General features: G+C 39.2%; 1 protein-coding gene across 1 annotated transcript in view; it reads left to right on the top strand.

Annotated features, from left to right (window-relative positions):
- The window catches only part of LOC111598063 (odorant receptor 13a), a 60,889-nt gene extending 53,258 nt beyond the window's left edge, over window positions 1–7,631 (top strand). The window contains exons 5-6 of the mRNA XM_030224198.1: window positions 7,356–7,517; window positions 7,572–7,631. Of these exons, the coding sequence (XP_030080058.1) occupies window positions 7,356–7,517; window positions 7,572–7,631 (222 nt within the window). The remainder of the gene's footprint in view (window positions 1–7,355; window positions 7,518–7,571) is intronic.
- Window positions 7,632–14,131: the final 6,500 nt, after the last annotated feature.

Below are 14,131 nucleotides of genomic sequence, written 5' to 3'. Positions count from 1 at the left end.
CTCATACACAACCAATTTAGAATTTTGTGACCCATAACATTTAAGTTCACGAAATTGTTTTTTAAATCGTTCATAAAACACAGAAACAAAGAAAACTGCTGACTGCGGCAGATGTTATTGGAAGTTTAAATAAAAAGTAACTCAACATTTACAAAATCATATTCCGTTTCTGTGCTTCAGGTCTATACGAGATAAATAAGCTATCACTTACATTTTCACAAAAACAAGTGTCAGTTTAATATAATAGTGAATTTGAGCTGGTTTGATGCTGTTAGGAATATAAAAACCGAGTGGGATTTAGACACTGATAATAGTCGAGTGCAAAGTGAAAATATAATGGACTCGAATCAGGTGCAGGCTTTGATACAAAGCGCTGTTAGCCAAGCATTGGCACAGCAAGAGGCGAGGTTTCATACTCAGTTAAATGAAGTAAGGGAACAAGTCAACAGATTAAGAGTCGAGGCACCTCAGAAATAAGATGCTACATTCCGTTAGATATTATCAAATCAATCCCCGAATTTGACGGCAGCACCGACGAGTATGTTGCCTGGAGGCAATCAGCTGTAGACGCATATGAACTCTTCAAGCCGTTTAACGGCAGTACCAAGCCGTGACTATAATTAGAAATAAAATTAGAGGTCCAGCTAGAGCACTCTTAGTATCCCATAACACAGTGCTAAATTTTGATGCAATCGTAGCGAGGCTAGACTGCACTTACGCGGACAAGACATCGCTTCGTATACTGAGACAATCGTTAGATATGTGTAGGCAGGGTAACTTAAGTCTCATGGAGTACTACGACGAGGTCGAACGAAAACTGACTCTTGTAACCAACAAAGTGGTTATGACCCACGAGGCAAACCAAGCTACCATAATCAATGAAGAGATTAGATCAGACGCACTACATGCATTCTTATCAGGTCTTAAAAAATCGTTACGATCCGTTGTGTTCCCAGCACAACCCAGGGACTTGCCATCCGCCTTGGCTTTGGCCAGGGAGGCGGAGGCAAGCAAGAAGTATTTCCTCGGGCTCTTATGCCAAGGCTTTAAAAGAAAGGGCTCAAACAGGTGAGACTAATAAAAACCGTCACACCAGACAAAATAACAATAACAGGGATGAACGGGGCCACGAAAAAAACCCACATTTTTTTAAAAAGCAAAACTCCAACAACGATAGGCAGGACAAGAATAAAAGAGATAATCAAGGTCAAGCCCCGGAGCCAATGGAGTTTGATCCATCCATATCCAGACATAGACAGCCCACTGCTTATGCAAGACCCCAAACAAATAACGAGCAGACCTCAAAAAGATCTAATACTTCTGATCGGGCCACAGACCAAAGGCGTCAACGCTTGAATAATGTCGTTCAAGAAGCCGCTAACGAACAGGAACAAAATTACAACAACGCAGCAACAGCCATTGTAGCTGACATAGACGATGATAATGAATCAATAGATAACAGTGACTCATTAAATTTTTTAGGGAACACTCCCAGCTGCCGTATATCAAACGACAGCTGGCTGGGAGAGTATTGAAAATTTTTATAGATACCGGGGCGGCGAAAAATTACATAAGGCCCGTAAAGGAGCTCCCAAATGTAACGCCCGTCGAAACCCCTTTCACACTGAGCTCAGTGCACGGCTCCAGTAAAATCAAAGACAAGTGCCTTATGAAAATTTTCGGGCAGGTGTCCTCCTTTTTTGTGTTAGACACACTTAGCTTATTTGACGCCATCATAGGCTTCGATCTGCTAACGCAGGCGGAGTTGGCGCTAAATTTGCAAAATAATACGATCAGTTATAAAAATAAAACTGAGACACTTCAATACCACATTGGTGACAATGTAAACTTTACAAACGTCAACGACATAATCGTACCCCTCTCCATTAAAAAGGAGTTCAAGGATATGATATTAAAAATAACAAAGGCATTCTCAACCTCTAACGAGGCGCTGCCATTTAATACCTCAATTGTGGCTACCATCCGTACCATAGATAACGAACCAACATATTCCAAACTGTACCCATACCCTATGGGAGTTGCTGACTTTGAAAACGATAAAATCAAGCAACTACTCAAAGATGGCATCATACAACCATCAAGATCCCCGTATAACAGCCCTGTATGGGTTGTTGACAAAAAAGGGGCAGACGCCAATGGGAACAAGAAAAAGAGACTGGTGATCGACTTTAGAAAGCTAAACGAGCGAACTATTGCCAACAGATATCCCATGCCGATTATTCCGATGATTCTAGCGAATCTAGGTAAGGCAAAATTTTTCACGACCCTAGACTTAAGGACAGGGTACCACCAGATCTACTTAGCGGAGCAAGACCGCGAAAAAACCTCATTTTCAATAAATGGTGGCAAGTACAAATTCTGCCGATTGCCCTTCGGCTTAAAAAATGCAGGAAGCATCTTTCACAGAGCCATTGACGATGTTTTGAGGGAACAAATAAGAAAAATATGTTATGTATATGTAGACTATGTAATAATATTTTCCGAAAATGAAGCCGATCATGTTCGCCATATCGACACGGTATTAAAATGCCTGTGTGAAGCCAACATGAGAGTAGCTCAGGAAAAAACGAAATTCTTCAAAGAGTACCCCGAGCCAAAAAATTTGTTTAGTCTCCGGCCATTTCTCGGCCTCGCTAGTTACTATAGAGGGTTTATCAGGAATTTCGCATCAATAGCAAGGCCCTTAACTAACATCCTTAAAGGAGAAAATGGCTCTGTCAGCAAACACAGATCCAAAAAAGTCGAAATTGAATTCATCAGAAGATGTCATGCTCATGTATCCAGATTTCAAACAGCCTTTTGACCTGACCACTGATGCCTCAATCGATGGCATCGACGCGGTTCTATCCCAAAGGGGTAGACCGATCACCATGATTTCACGAGCTTTAAAACAAAGCGAGGCACACTATGCCACTAACGAAAGAGAGCTATTGGCCATCGTATGGGCATTAGGCAAGTTACATAACTATCTATATGGCACAAGGGAGATTAACATCTTCACTGATCACCAACCCCTTACCTTCTCTGTCTCGGACAGAAATACTAACGCCAAGATCAAAAGATGGAAATCCTTTATTGACGAACACAATGCGAAAGTGCTCTACAAACCAGGGAAGGAAAATTTAGTTGCGGATGCCCTATCAAGGCAAAACGTGAATGCCTTAGAAAATGAACCCCATTCTAACGCTGCTACTGTTCATAGCGAACTTTCACTGACCTACACGGTCGAGACAACCGAAAAAAACACTTAACTGCTTCAAAAACCAAATTGTTTTAGAAGAAGCACGGTTCGAATGGAAACAAGACATTTTACTTTTTGGTAAAAAGATCCGTCACATTATTCACTTCACAGATAAGAATAGTCTTTTCAAAAAATTTGAAACCACTCATTGTCGCAGACGCTGAAAATGCAATACATTGTGATTTGCCGACTTTAGCCTGTGTCCAACACGACTTGGTATTAAATTACCCTGCTACAAAATTCTGGCACTGTAAGAACATGGTGGAAGACATTACTAACAAAAATGACCAGTTAGAAATAATCGCAGTCGAACACAACAGAGCCCACAGGGCAGCACAATAAAATGTAAAACAAATTCTCCGTGAATATTACTTTCCGAATATGTCTAAAATGACAAATGAGGCCGTCATAAACTGCAAAGCATGCACCAGAACAAAGTATAACAGGCACCCACAAAAACAGGAAATGGGGGTGACCCCAATACCGTCATATGCTGGCGAAATGCTACATATAGACATATACTCCACAGACAAGAAACTTTTCCTTACCTGTGTCGACAATTTTTCAAAATTTGCCGTGGTACAACCACTGTCGTCCCGCACAATAGTGGACATAAAAATACCCATTATCCAACTGATAAATTTTTTCCCAGAAGTGAAAACAATATATTGTGACAACGAAGCTTCGTTTAACTCGGAAACTATCACATCACTTCTTAAAAATGGCTATAACATAGATGTTGTCAATGCACCCCCACTACACAGCAGCTCGAATGGGCAAGTGGATCGTTTCCACAGCACTCTAGGTGACATTGCGATGGCTTTTAGAATGGACAAGATGTCCTCCGACTCGACAGAACTTATTATGAGGGCAACGGTAGCATACAATCGAACCATACATTCAGTCACAAACCAAAAGCCTATAGAGGTTATATATGCAGCACCTAGCGAATTTAGGCAAACCATCAAAGACAAAATCACCAAAGCGCAGCAAGACAATCTTGCAAGGTGTAACCCGGATAGACAAAACAGAATCTTTGAGGTAGGCGAAAAAGTTATCGTAAAAAATAACAGAAGGCTAGGCAACAAGTTGACCCCATTATTCACGGAGGACGTAATAGAAGCAGACTTGGGAACCTAAGTTCTCATTAAGGGGAGGCAGGTCCACAAGGACAATCTCAAGTAAGAATTATCCACACTTTTCAACATAAGCTAAAAATAGAAATAAAATGCTCTACTATTCTTTTTCACCTCCCGTTTTTCTTTCCGCTCCTCTTACAGGATTAGCCTTACGATCCTCTTATTATTAGGGACAGCACATAGTCGGATCATCGACTATTCCCATTCTAGCTACATACCAATAGAAGATGGAAAGGTGTTGGTATGGGAGTAACGAGATTTCCTCAGGCACTCCTGTAACTTAACCGAGTTTACGAATATAGCAGATGAGACAGCAAAATTGTCAAAATTGTTTCCCCAATCGCATATGCGAAAGCTTTTAGACATAGACATAGAACATATAAAAATTTGTTGTCCGTAATAAAAATACACCACAGAATGGCGAGAAGCTTAGATTTTTTAGGCACTGCGCTCAAAGTAATAGCTGGTACTCCAGATGCGTCCGATTACGAAAAAATTAAATGGTCTGAAGCACAACTGGCTAATGCAAATAACTAACAGATAGAGATAAACACAGAAACTCAGAAACAGATTAATAAAATCACAGCGACGGTAAACGAAATAATTAAGACTAAAAAGAAGGAATTTGTCGACACCCCGCATTTATATGAGGCGTTGTTAGCACGAAACAGAATGTTAATAACCCAAATCCAAAATTTGATACTTACAATAACACTGGCTAAATCTGATATTATAAATCCTATCATTTTCGATCATAACGATTTAAAGACAATTTTAGATGAACATCCTATAGAAATACCCATAGTCAGCCTAAGCGAAGCGGCAAAAACTAAAATCCTTCAGTCCGAAAACATACTAATAGCACACCCTAGAATCAAGTCCTTCTGCAAGAAGATCACAATATTCCCTGTCCCACATCAACACGTCGCAATACAACTAGAAGAGGATACCATTGCCGAATGCAACGACGACGTATTAGCAGTCAACGAATGCGTCACAACCAGCTACACTGCGATATGCAAACTAGCCACACAAGCGTTTTGCCGCGCACAGCCAAGCCATTTGAAGCCCATCATAGAAGTGGATGAAGGCATCATTATTATCAACGAGAGCTCAGCTAAAGTCATTACAGACGACGGCCCAGAAATCGCAACAAATGGGACACATATCGTCATTTTCCAGCTCTCTGCAGTCGTCAATGGCACTAAATATGTCAACCGGCGCGAGATGGTGAATAAGACGCCAGGCATTGCTGGGTCACCTCTTCTAAACATCATCAGCCATGACACAATATTAAGCATGCCACAAACTCCACATGATGAATAACAAGAACTTACAAACCATCCAGAACTTTAAGGAAGAATTGGAGTCGACCGGTACATATGCAGCTGGCTAACCATTGGCATCATCTTGAGCATCGCATGCAATTGTTTTATCATCATCTAACATATTTTTAAGCGAAGACAATCATCGAAGGAGCTACAAAAAGCCATCAGCAAATACAACGTGACCGAGGACACTCACGAACTTGGTGGGGGAATAGTTAACAAGTAACCATCGCACGCTAGGCCCTTTAATATTAAGCTACTCTCGCACTCGCATTCCGCTGACAAATCAGTGCAATGCCCCCGCTGCTGAATAGGAACGGTAAACATGATACTTGCGCAAACCGCGCGTTGAATGTTAACAATTCTATTGAGCTTTTGTGCTGAGTCTTATGCTGAGTCGGCACTGCCGGCTATGACTCTGGTCGTTTTTGCTTCTAGCTTTAGCTTTGACTTTGAGTTTAAGTTTTAGTTTTACGTTGATACTCATTGGAATAAATCGTATTTGCTCCGGCACAAGCCGTTAAGACAATTGCTTTTATCTTTTTATAAGACCACTGTACCCAAAGGCCAGTAGGTCAAGGGAGGAAGTCAACTCCCCAACATAATCTTCATAACCGAAGTTTATTATATCGACACAACTACATAATTTATATATTCTTGATCAGGACGACAAGCAGAGCCGATCGAGTCCTGTCCGTCTGTTCGTATGTGTGAACACGTCGATCTCAGCATCTATAAGAGCTAGAGACTTGAATTTTTTTGTAGGTCCGTGTATAGCACGCGCAGGTCAAGTTTGTTTGAAATATTCGATAATTATTCGCATTTAATTGTTATCGAATAAAAACATGATTGAAATGCAGTTAATAAATTATATCTCGTCTCGTCGGACGTCTTAAGAGCTAGAGCCACCAATTTTTATTTAGTATTTAGATTTATGTATATTTTATGTAATTTTGATTTTTGTTGGATTTTGGATACCGGCTCCAAATTTCCCCAAATTCTTAAATTTTAAGTTTAGTTGGAACTAGAGCCGCTATGTGACGGCGTTTGTATATCTCCCAAGACAATAGAATATGTAGAGCATATGCTGAAAATTTCATTAAAATCCATTAAGTAAAACAGAAGTTATTAAACAAAACCTTTGGCCAATTTGCAAAAGCACATGTCATCAGCGCCACGTGCACGCTTACGTGTGCACACATACATTCAAATGCGTGTATTCTTTTCTATTCGAGGAATCGAAATTGCGATTGAATTGTGCTGAATTATTAGCTCCTACTTAACTTAAAATTTGCAACTGCTCGAGTAAGCAGTGCAGTGGTTGTGCTGGTAGAGGCGGCGCTCGTTAGCGTTTAGTCTCGGGTTCAACGACGAGATATTTTTTATTGTTTTATTTATTTTTTAATTATGAGGTGGCGGTGTTGGTAGAGTTGTTGCACGTTGCGCAAACAGTCCGGGTTCGAAGCATGGTCGTGCAATGTCGTTTTTTATTTGTTTTCTTTTTTTTTGAATACTCGATATGAACTACGGAAAATATTAAAAAACTCAGAGGACTGGGATCAGGGTATCTCCTAGTCGGGCACCCCGACTAGAGCTTTCTAACTTGTTTTATACTATCTTTCGCAGTCTACAATTACAGCATGGCATTTATACAATTGCAAATGGGAGGAAATTTCATACAACAAAGAATTTCTAATTAATTTGAAATATATGATACTTTGTAGTCAGCGACCTGTGAGGATAACAGCTTTTAAATTTTCAACATTATCTCTTCAAAGCTTTACTGCGGTAAATATGTTATTAATATTTAAAAGCTTATGTATCATATACGAATATTTTCAGATACTAAGTACATCAATGAGCTACTTTACGTTACTGCGTTCAATTTATTTTGATAAATAGAAGAAAGTAAAACGTTTGCATGGACATTCACCAATAAAATATTTTTATTTTTTCTCCAAAATAAAAAAATGATGTCTACCTCAATTTTGTCTTTTTTATGGGACATGTACTTTAGTTTACAGTCATATTAGTCATGAATATAAAATATTTTTGTATTATTTTCGTTATTCATATTTAGCAATAAATATATTATATATTAATAAAAAGATATTTTTTGGTCAATTTTGACGCTAAGGGTCCAGCTATGTGGACAATTCAGATGCGTAGATGGTTTGTTATTGCATCAATAGAGAAAGTGAATAACTCAACAAAACATTTTCCCGATTTGACACGCACTCTGTATCTGTATCCAACTGATAAATTTTTTCCCAGAAGTGAAAACAATATATTGTGACAACGAAGCTTCGTTTAACTCGGAAACTATCACATCACTTCTTAAAAATGGCTATAACATAGATGTTGTCAATGCACCCCCACTACACAGCAGCTCGAATGGGCAAGTGGATCGTTTCCACAGCACTCTAGGTGACATTGCGATGGCTTTTAGAATGGACAAGATGTCCTCCGACTCGACAGAACTTATTATGAGGGCAACGGTAGCATACAATCGAACCATACATTCAGTCACAAACCAAAAGCCTATAGAGGTTATATATGCAGCACCTAGCGAATTTAGGCAAACCATCAAAGACAAAATCACCAAAGCGCAGCAAGACAATCTTGCAAGGTGTAACCCGGATAGACAAAACAGAATCTTTGAGGTAGGCGAAAAAGTTATCGTAAAAAATAACAGAAGGCTAGGCAACAAGTTGACCCCATTATTCACGGAGGACGTAATAGAAGCAGACTTGGGAACCTAAGTTCTCATTAAGGGGAGGCAGGTCCACAAGGACAATCTCAAGTAAGAATTATCCACACTTTTCAACATAAGCTAAAAATAGAAATAAAATGCTCTACTATTCTTTTTCACCTCCCGTTTTTCTTTCCGCTCCTCTTACAGGATTAGCCTTACGATCCTCTTATTATTAGGGACAGCACATAGTCGGATCATCGACTATTCCCATTCTAGCTACATACCAATAGAAGATGGAAAGGTGTTGGTATGGGAGTAACGAGATTTCCTCAGGCACTCCTGTAACTTAACCGAGTTTACGAATATAGCAGATGAGACAGCAAAATTGTCAAAATTGTTTCCCCAATCGCATATGCGAAAGCTTTTAGACATAGACATAGAACATATAAAAATTTGTTGTCCGTAATAAAAATACACCACAGAATGGCGAGAAGCTTAGATTTTTTAGGCACTGCGCTCAAAGTAATAGCTGGTACTCCAGATGCGTCCGATTACGAAAAAATTAAATGGTCTGAAGCACAACTGGCTAATGCAAATAACTAACAGATAGAGATAAACACAGAAACTCAGAAACAGATTAATAAAATCACAGCGACGGTAAACGAAATAATTAAGACTAAAAAGAAGGAATTTGTCGACACCCCGCATTTATATGAGGCGTTGTTAGCACGAAACAGAATGTTAATAACCCAAATCCAAAATTTGATACTTACAATAACACTGGCTAAATCTGATATTATAAATCCTATCATTTTCGATCATAACGATTTAAAGACAATTTTAGATGAACATCCTATAGAAATACCCATAGTCAGCCTAAGCGAAGCGGCAAAAACTAAAATCCTTCAGTCCGAAAACATACTAATAGCACACCCTAGAATCAAGTCCTTCTGCAAGAAGATCACAATATTCCCTGTCCCACATCAACACGTCGCAATACAACTAGAAGAGGATACCATTGCCGAATGCAACGACGACGTATTAGCAGTCAACGAATGCGTCACAACCAGCTACACTGCGATATGCAAACTAGCCACACAAGCGTTTTGCCGCGCACAGCCAAGCCATTTGAAGCCCATCATAGAAGTGGATGAAGGCATCATTATTATCAACGAGAGCTCAGCTAAAGTCATTACAGACGACGGCCCAGAAATCGCAACAAATGGGACACATATCGTCATTTTCCAGCTCTCTGCAGTCGTCAATGGCACTAAATATGTCAACCGGCGCGAGATGGTGAATAAGACGCCAGGCATTGCTGGGTCACCTCTTCTAAACATCATCAGCCATGACACAATATTAAGCATGCCACAAACTCCACATGATGAATAACAAGAACTTACAAACCATCCAGAACTTTAAGGAAGAATTGGAGTCGACCGGTACATATGCAGCTGGCTAACCATTGGCATCATCTTGAGCATCGCATGCAATTGTTTTATCATCATCTAACATATTTTTAAGCGAAGACAATCATCGAAGGAGCTACAAAAAGCCATCAGCAAATACAACGTGACCGAGGACACTCACGAACTTGGTGGGGGAATAGTTAACAAGTAACCATCGCACGCTAGGCCCTTTAATATTAAGCTACTCTCGCACTCGCATTCCGCTGACAAATCAGTGCAATGCCCCCGCTGCTGAATAGGAACGGTAAACATGATACTTGCGCAAACCGCGCGTTGAATGTTAACAATTCTATTGAGCTTTTGTGCTGAGTCTTATGCTGAGTCGGCACTGCCGGCTATGACTCTGGTCGTTTTTGCTTCTAGCTTTAGCTTTGACTTTGAGTTTAAGTTTTAGTTTTACGTTGATACTCATTGGAATAAATCGTATTTGCTCCGGCACAAGCCGTTAAGACAATTGCTTTTATCTTTTTATAAGACCACTGTACCCAAAGGCCAGTAGGTCAAGGGAGGAAGTCAACTCCCCAACATAATCTTCATAACCGAAGTTTATTATATCGACACAATTACATAATTTATATATTCTTGATCAGGACGACAAGCAGAGCCGATCGAGTCCTGTCCGTCTGTTCGTATGTGTGAACACGTCGATCTCAGCATCTATAAGAGCTAGAGACTTGAATTTTTTTGTAGGTCCGTGTATAGCACGCGCAGGTCAAGTTTGTTTGAAATATTCGATAATTATTCGCATTTAATTGTTATCGAATAAAAACATGATTGAAATGCAGTTAATAAATTATATCTCGTCTCGTCGGACGTCTTAAGAGCTAGAGCCACCAATTTTTATTTAGTATTTAGATTTATGTATATTTTATGTAATTTTGATTTTTGTTGGATTTTGGATACCGGCTCCAAATTTCCCCAAATTCTTAAATTTTAAGTTTAGTTGGAACTAGAGCCGCTATGTGACGGCGTTTGTATATCTCCCAAGACAATAGAATATGTAGAGCATATGCTGAAAATTTCATTAAAATCCATTAAGTAAAACAGAAGTTATTAAACAAAACCTTTGGCCAATTTGCAAAAGCACATGTCATCAGCGCCACGTGCACGCTTACGTGTGCACACATACATTCAAATGCGTGTATTCTTTTCTATTCGAGGAATCGAAATTGCGATTGAATTGTGCTGAATTATTAGCTCCTACTTAACTTAAAATTTGCAACTGCTCGAGTAAGCAGTGCAGTGGTTGTGCTGGTAGAGGCGGCGCTCGTTAGCGTTTAGTCTCGGGTTCAACGACGAGATATTTTTTATTGTTTTATTTATTTTTTAATTATGAGGTGGCGGTGTTGGTAGAGTTGTTGCACGTTGCGCAAACAGTCCGGGTTCGAAGCATGGTCGTGCAATGTCGTTTTTTATTTGTTTTCTTTTTTTTTGAATACTCGATATGAACTACGGAAAATATTAAAAAACTCAGAGGACTGGGATCAGGGTATCTCCTAGTCGGGCACCCCGACTAGAGCTTTCTAACTTGTTTTATACTATCTTTCGCAGTCTACAATTACAGCATGGCATTTATACAATTGCAAATGGGAGGAAATTTCATACAACAAAGAATTTCTAATTAATTTGAAATATATGATACTTTGTAGTCAGCGACCTGTGAGGATAACAGCTTTTAAATTTTCAACATTATCTCTTCAAAGCTTTACTGCGGTAAATATGTTATTAATATTTAAAAGCTTATGTATCATATACGAATATTTTCAGATACTAAGTACATCAATGAGCTACTTTACGTTACTGCGTTCAATTTATTTTGATAAATAGAAGAAAGTAAAACGTTTGCATGGACATTCACCAATAAAATATTTTTATTTTTTCTCCAAAATAAAAAAATGATGTCTACCTCAATTTTGTCTTTTTTATGGGACATGTACTTTAGTTTACAGTCATATTAGTCATGAATATAAAATATTTTTGTATTATTTTCGTTATTCATATTTAGCAATAAATATATTATATATTAATAAAAAGATATTTTTTGGTCAATTTTGACGCTAAGGGTCCAGCTATGTGGACAATTCAGATGCGTAGATGGTTTGTTATTGCATCAATAGAGAAAGTGAATAACTCAACAAAACATTTTCCCGATTTGACACGCACTCTGTAGACGCATAATATATAAATAAAATATTTTTTTATTCTCAATTGTTGACTAGAGTATATAAATTATATTGCTGTCCAGGTGGTGTACAGGTGAACAGGAATATTGTCTTCTTATAAAGATTAGGTTGGGGAGGTTTCGCTTTCACTCTCTAATTACTGGTCGTGTGGCTCAGCAGTGCAAAATCAATAATGAAATACTTATGTTACGGCTTGTGCAGAAGTAAGTATATTTTATTCTTCCCTGAACAAAGCTCAACCTCAAGCTAACCTCAAGAACTAACATTACAACTGCTGGCCCTTATTGCATAGTTCTATAATCAGTAAAGGTCTGCAACAGTCGGAATGTCGCTCTTGTGACATAGGCAAGGACTCAGATTACCAACACTGACGATCGCGGTAGGAACGCTAATGGCACCAACAATCCGCTATGTTAGAATCATGGGCGCATGGCAACAGTGTCAAAACACTGCACGAGAGGGGCATTCGTTAACTTACGTTCCACATCTCTACCACCAAAAGTGTTGTGAATACACTTGACTGTGGTGGCATTCAGTTATGTAATGATCTATATTCATCTGAACTAGAGTTCTTATACCATGACTCAAGCTTATTTCATCTCATAAAGGCTCAGCGTTGGTATGTGTAATTTTAGAATCTAAGCATGGAATTTGATCTATTCTTAATGCACTGAAAGGGGTTGAGTGCGAAGACGGTATGCCTGAACATTCTGCGGGGGGTCATATATTGCAACCCATGGCTTCTTCTCTTAATCCGTTGCCTGTGTCTCCGTCTGTATAGCATCCCAATTTTTCGATGCTTCCCAGAGTTGTCTGGGACGTCTAGGCACATAGTTGTTAATGTGCCCAGCTATATTGCCGGTGACAATCCATCCAAGTTTAGTGTTTTGTCCCAGTGTTTTGTTGATATTCTTCCCTTTTCCCAACATTATTAGGGGAAGTAAACCAACGACAATAACAACATCAATTTGGCTAGGCTCGTTAAAATCTGGGTCTGCTAGCTCGCAGCCATTCCAATCCTTATTGACATCCTTGTCAATTGTCTTTCTCGGTAAAGCTCTCTGAAATTTTGTCAATACAAGTGCATACGTTATGAAGACAAATTTTAAGCAAACACTATTTTTAAAAATTTCCACATTTTGCAAAATTCCCTGAGCTTCCACGTTCCGTTTGGTTCGACGCAGTTTCCACGGTTGTGCGGCTTCTTCAGATATTAAGGTTTCTACCGAGCCTCCATCTATAAGAGCCTTTAGCTGCTCGTATTTTCCAGGCTTATTTTTAATCTGGATGAGAGATTTAAAGCACAGCGTGTTGTTATACACAAACTCCTTGCGTTTTTTAACACGCTCAGTTCTAAGTCTCTGACACCTGGTTATCTTATGGCCAGTTAATTGGCAAAAACGGCATATGTTTTTTAGCTCGTTGTCTTTGCTTCCATTGACATATGGAAGGCACTCTTTTGTACTGAGTCTATTGAGTTATATAGTTGCTCAATAAACTCCAGTACATTGTCCAAAGACTGAATTTCTCTAACCTTCTTTACTTGTTGCTCGTAACGATGTAGGAGAGAATTGTCGCAACAGAATCTGAGCGAAAATAACGTCAGTTTCATTACCAAGTTGACCTTTTTCTTTGATAATGTCAAAAAACTTGCGGATACTGCTTTCATCATTGTTCTTCAGCAGTTCCATGTCCACTAGCTGGTTGATGGCGTTATTTTCCGCTAATTTTCGTAGCGCTTGCATTTTAGTTTTCACGCTGAATTGTAGCTAGCCGACGAGCCAATTAATAGATGGCCTACGACCATTTTGGCTTCTTCTGTGAGGCAGGATTTTATGTAGTTCAGCTTCCTTGTTTCGCTGATATCTTTTCTGTTGTGTATCACCTCGGACAATAGTTCGAAGAACGTTGGTCACTTTTGGGACTTCCATTAAAGTGAGGAAGATCCACTGTCGGTAGCTCTGGAACGTTTTCTTTTATATTTTGCAAGTCAACTACACTTCTGCTTAGTTTTCCTGTAAGTATGCTGACATTGCATTCCAACACATCGATCTG

The sequence above is a fragment of the Drosophila hydei genome, unplaced genomic scaffold (assembly GCF_003285905.1).
Source record: "Drosophila hydei strain 15085-1641.00,03,60 unplaced genomic scaffold, DhydRS2 tig00000384-arrow-arrow-pilon, whole genome shotgun sequence".
In the NCBI taxonomy this organism is placed as follows: Eukaryota; Metazoa; Arthropoda; class Insecta; order Diptera; family Drosophilidae; genus Drosophila; species Drosophila hydei.
The sequence above is the reverse complement of the archived record's forward strand: the minus strand, read 5'-3'. Positions and strand labels throughout refer to the sequence as shown.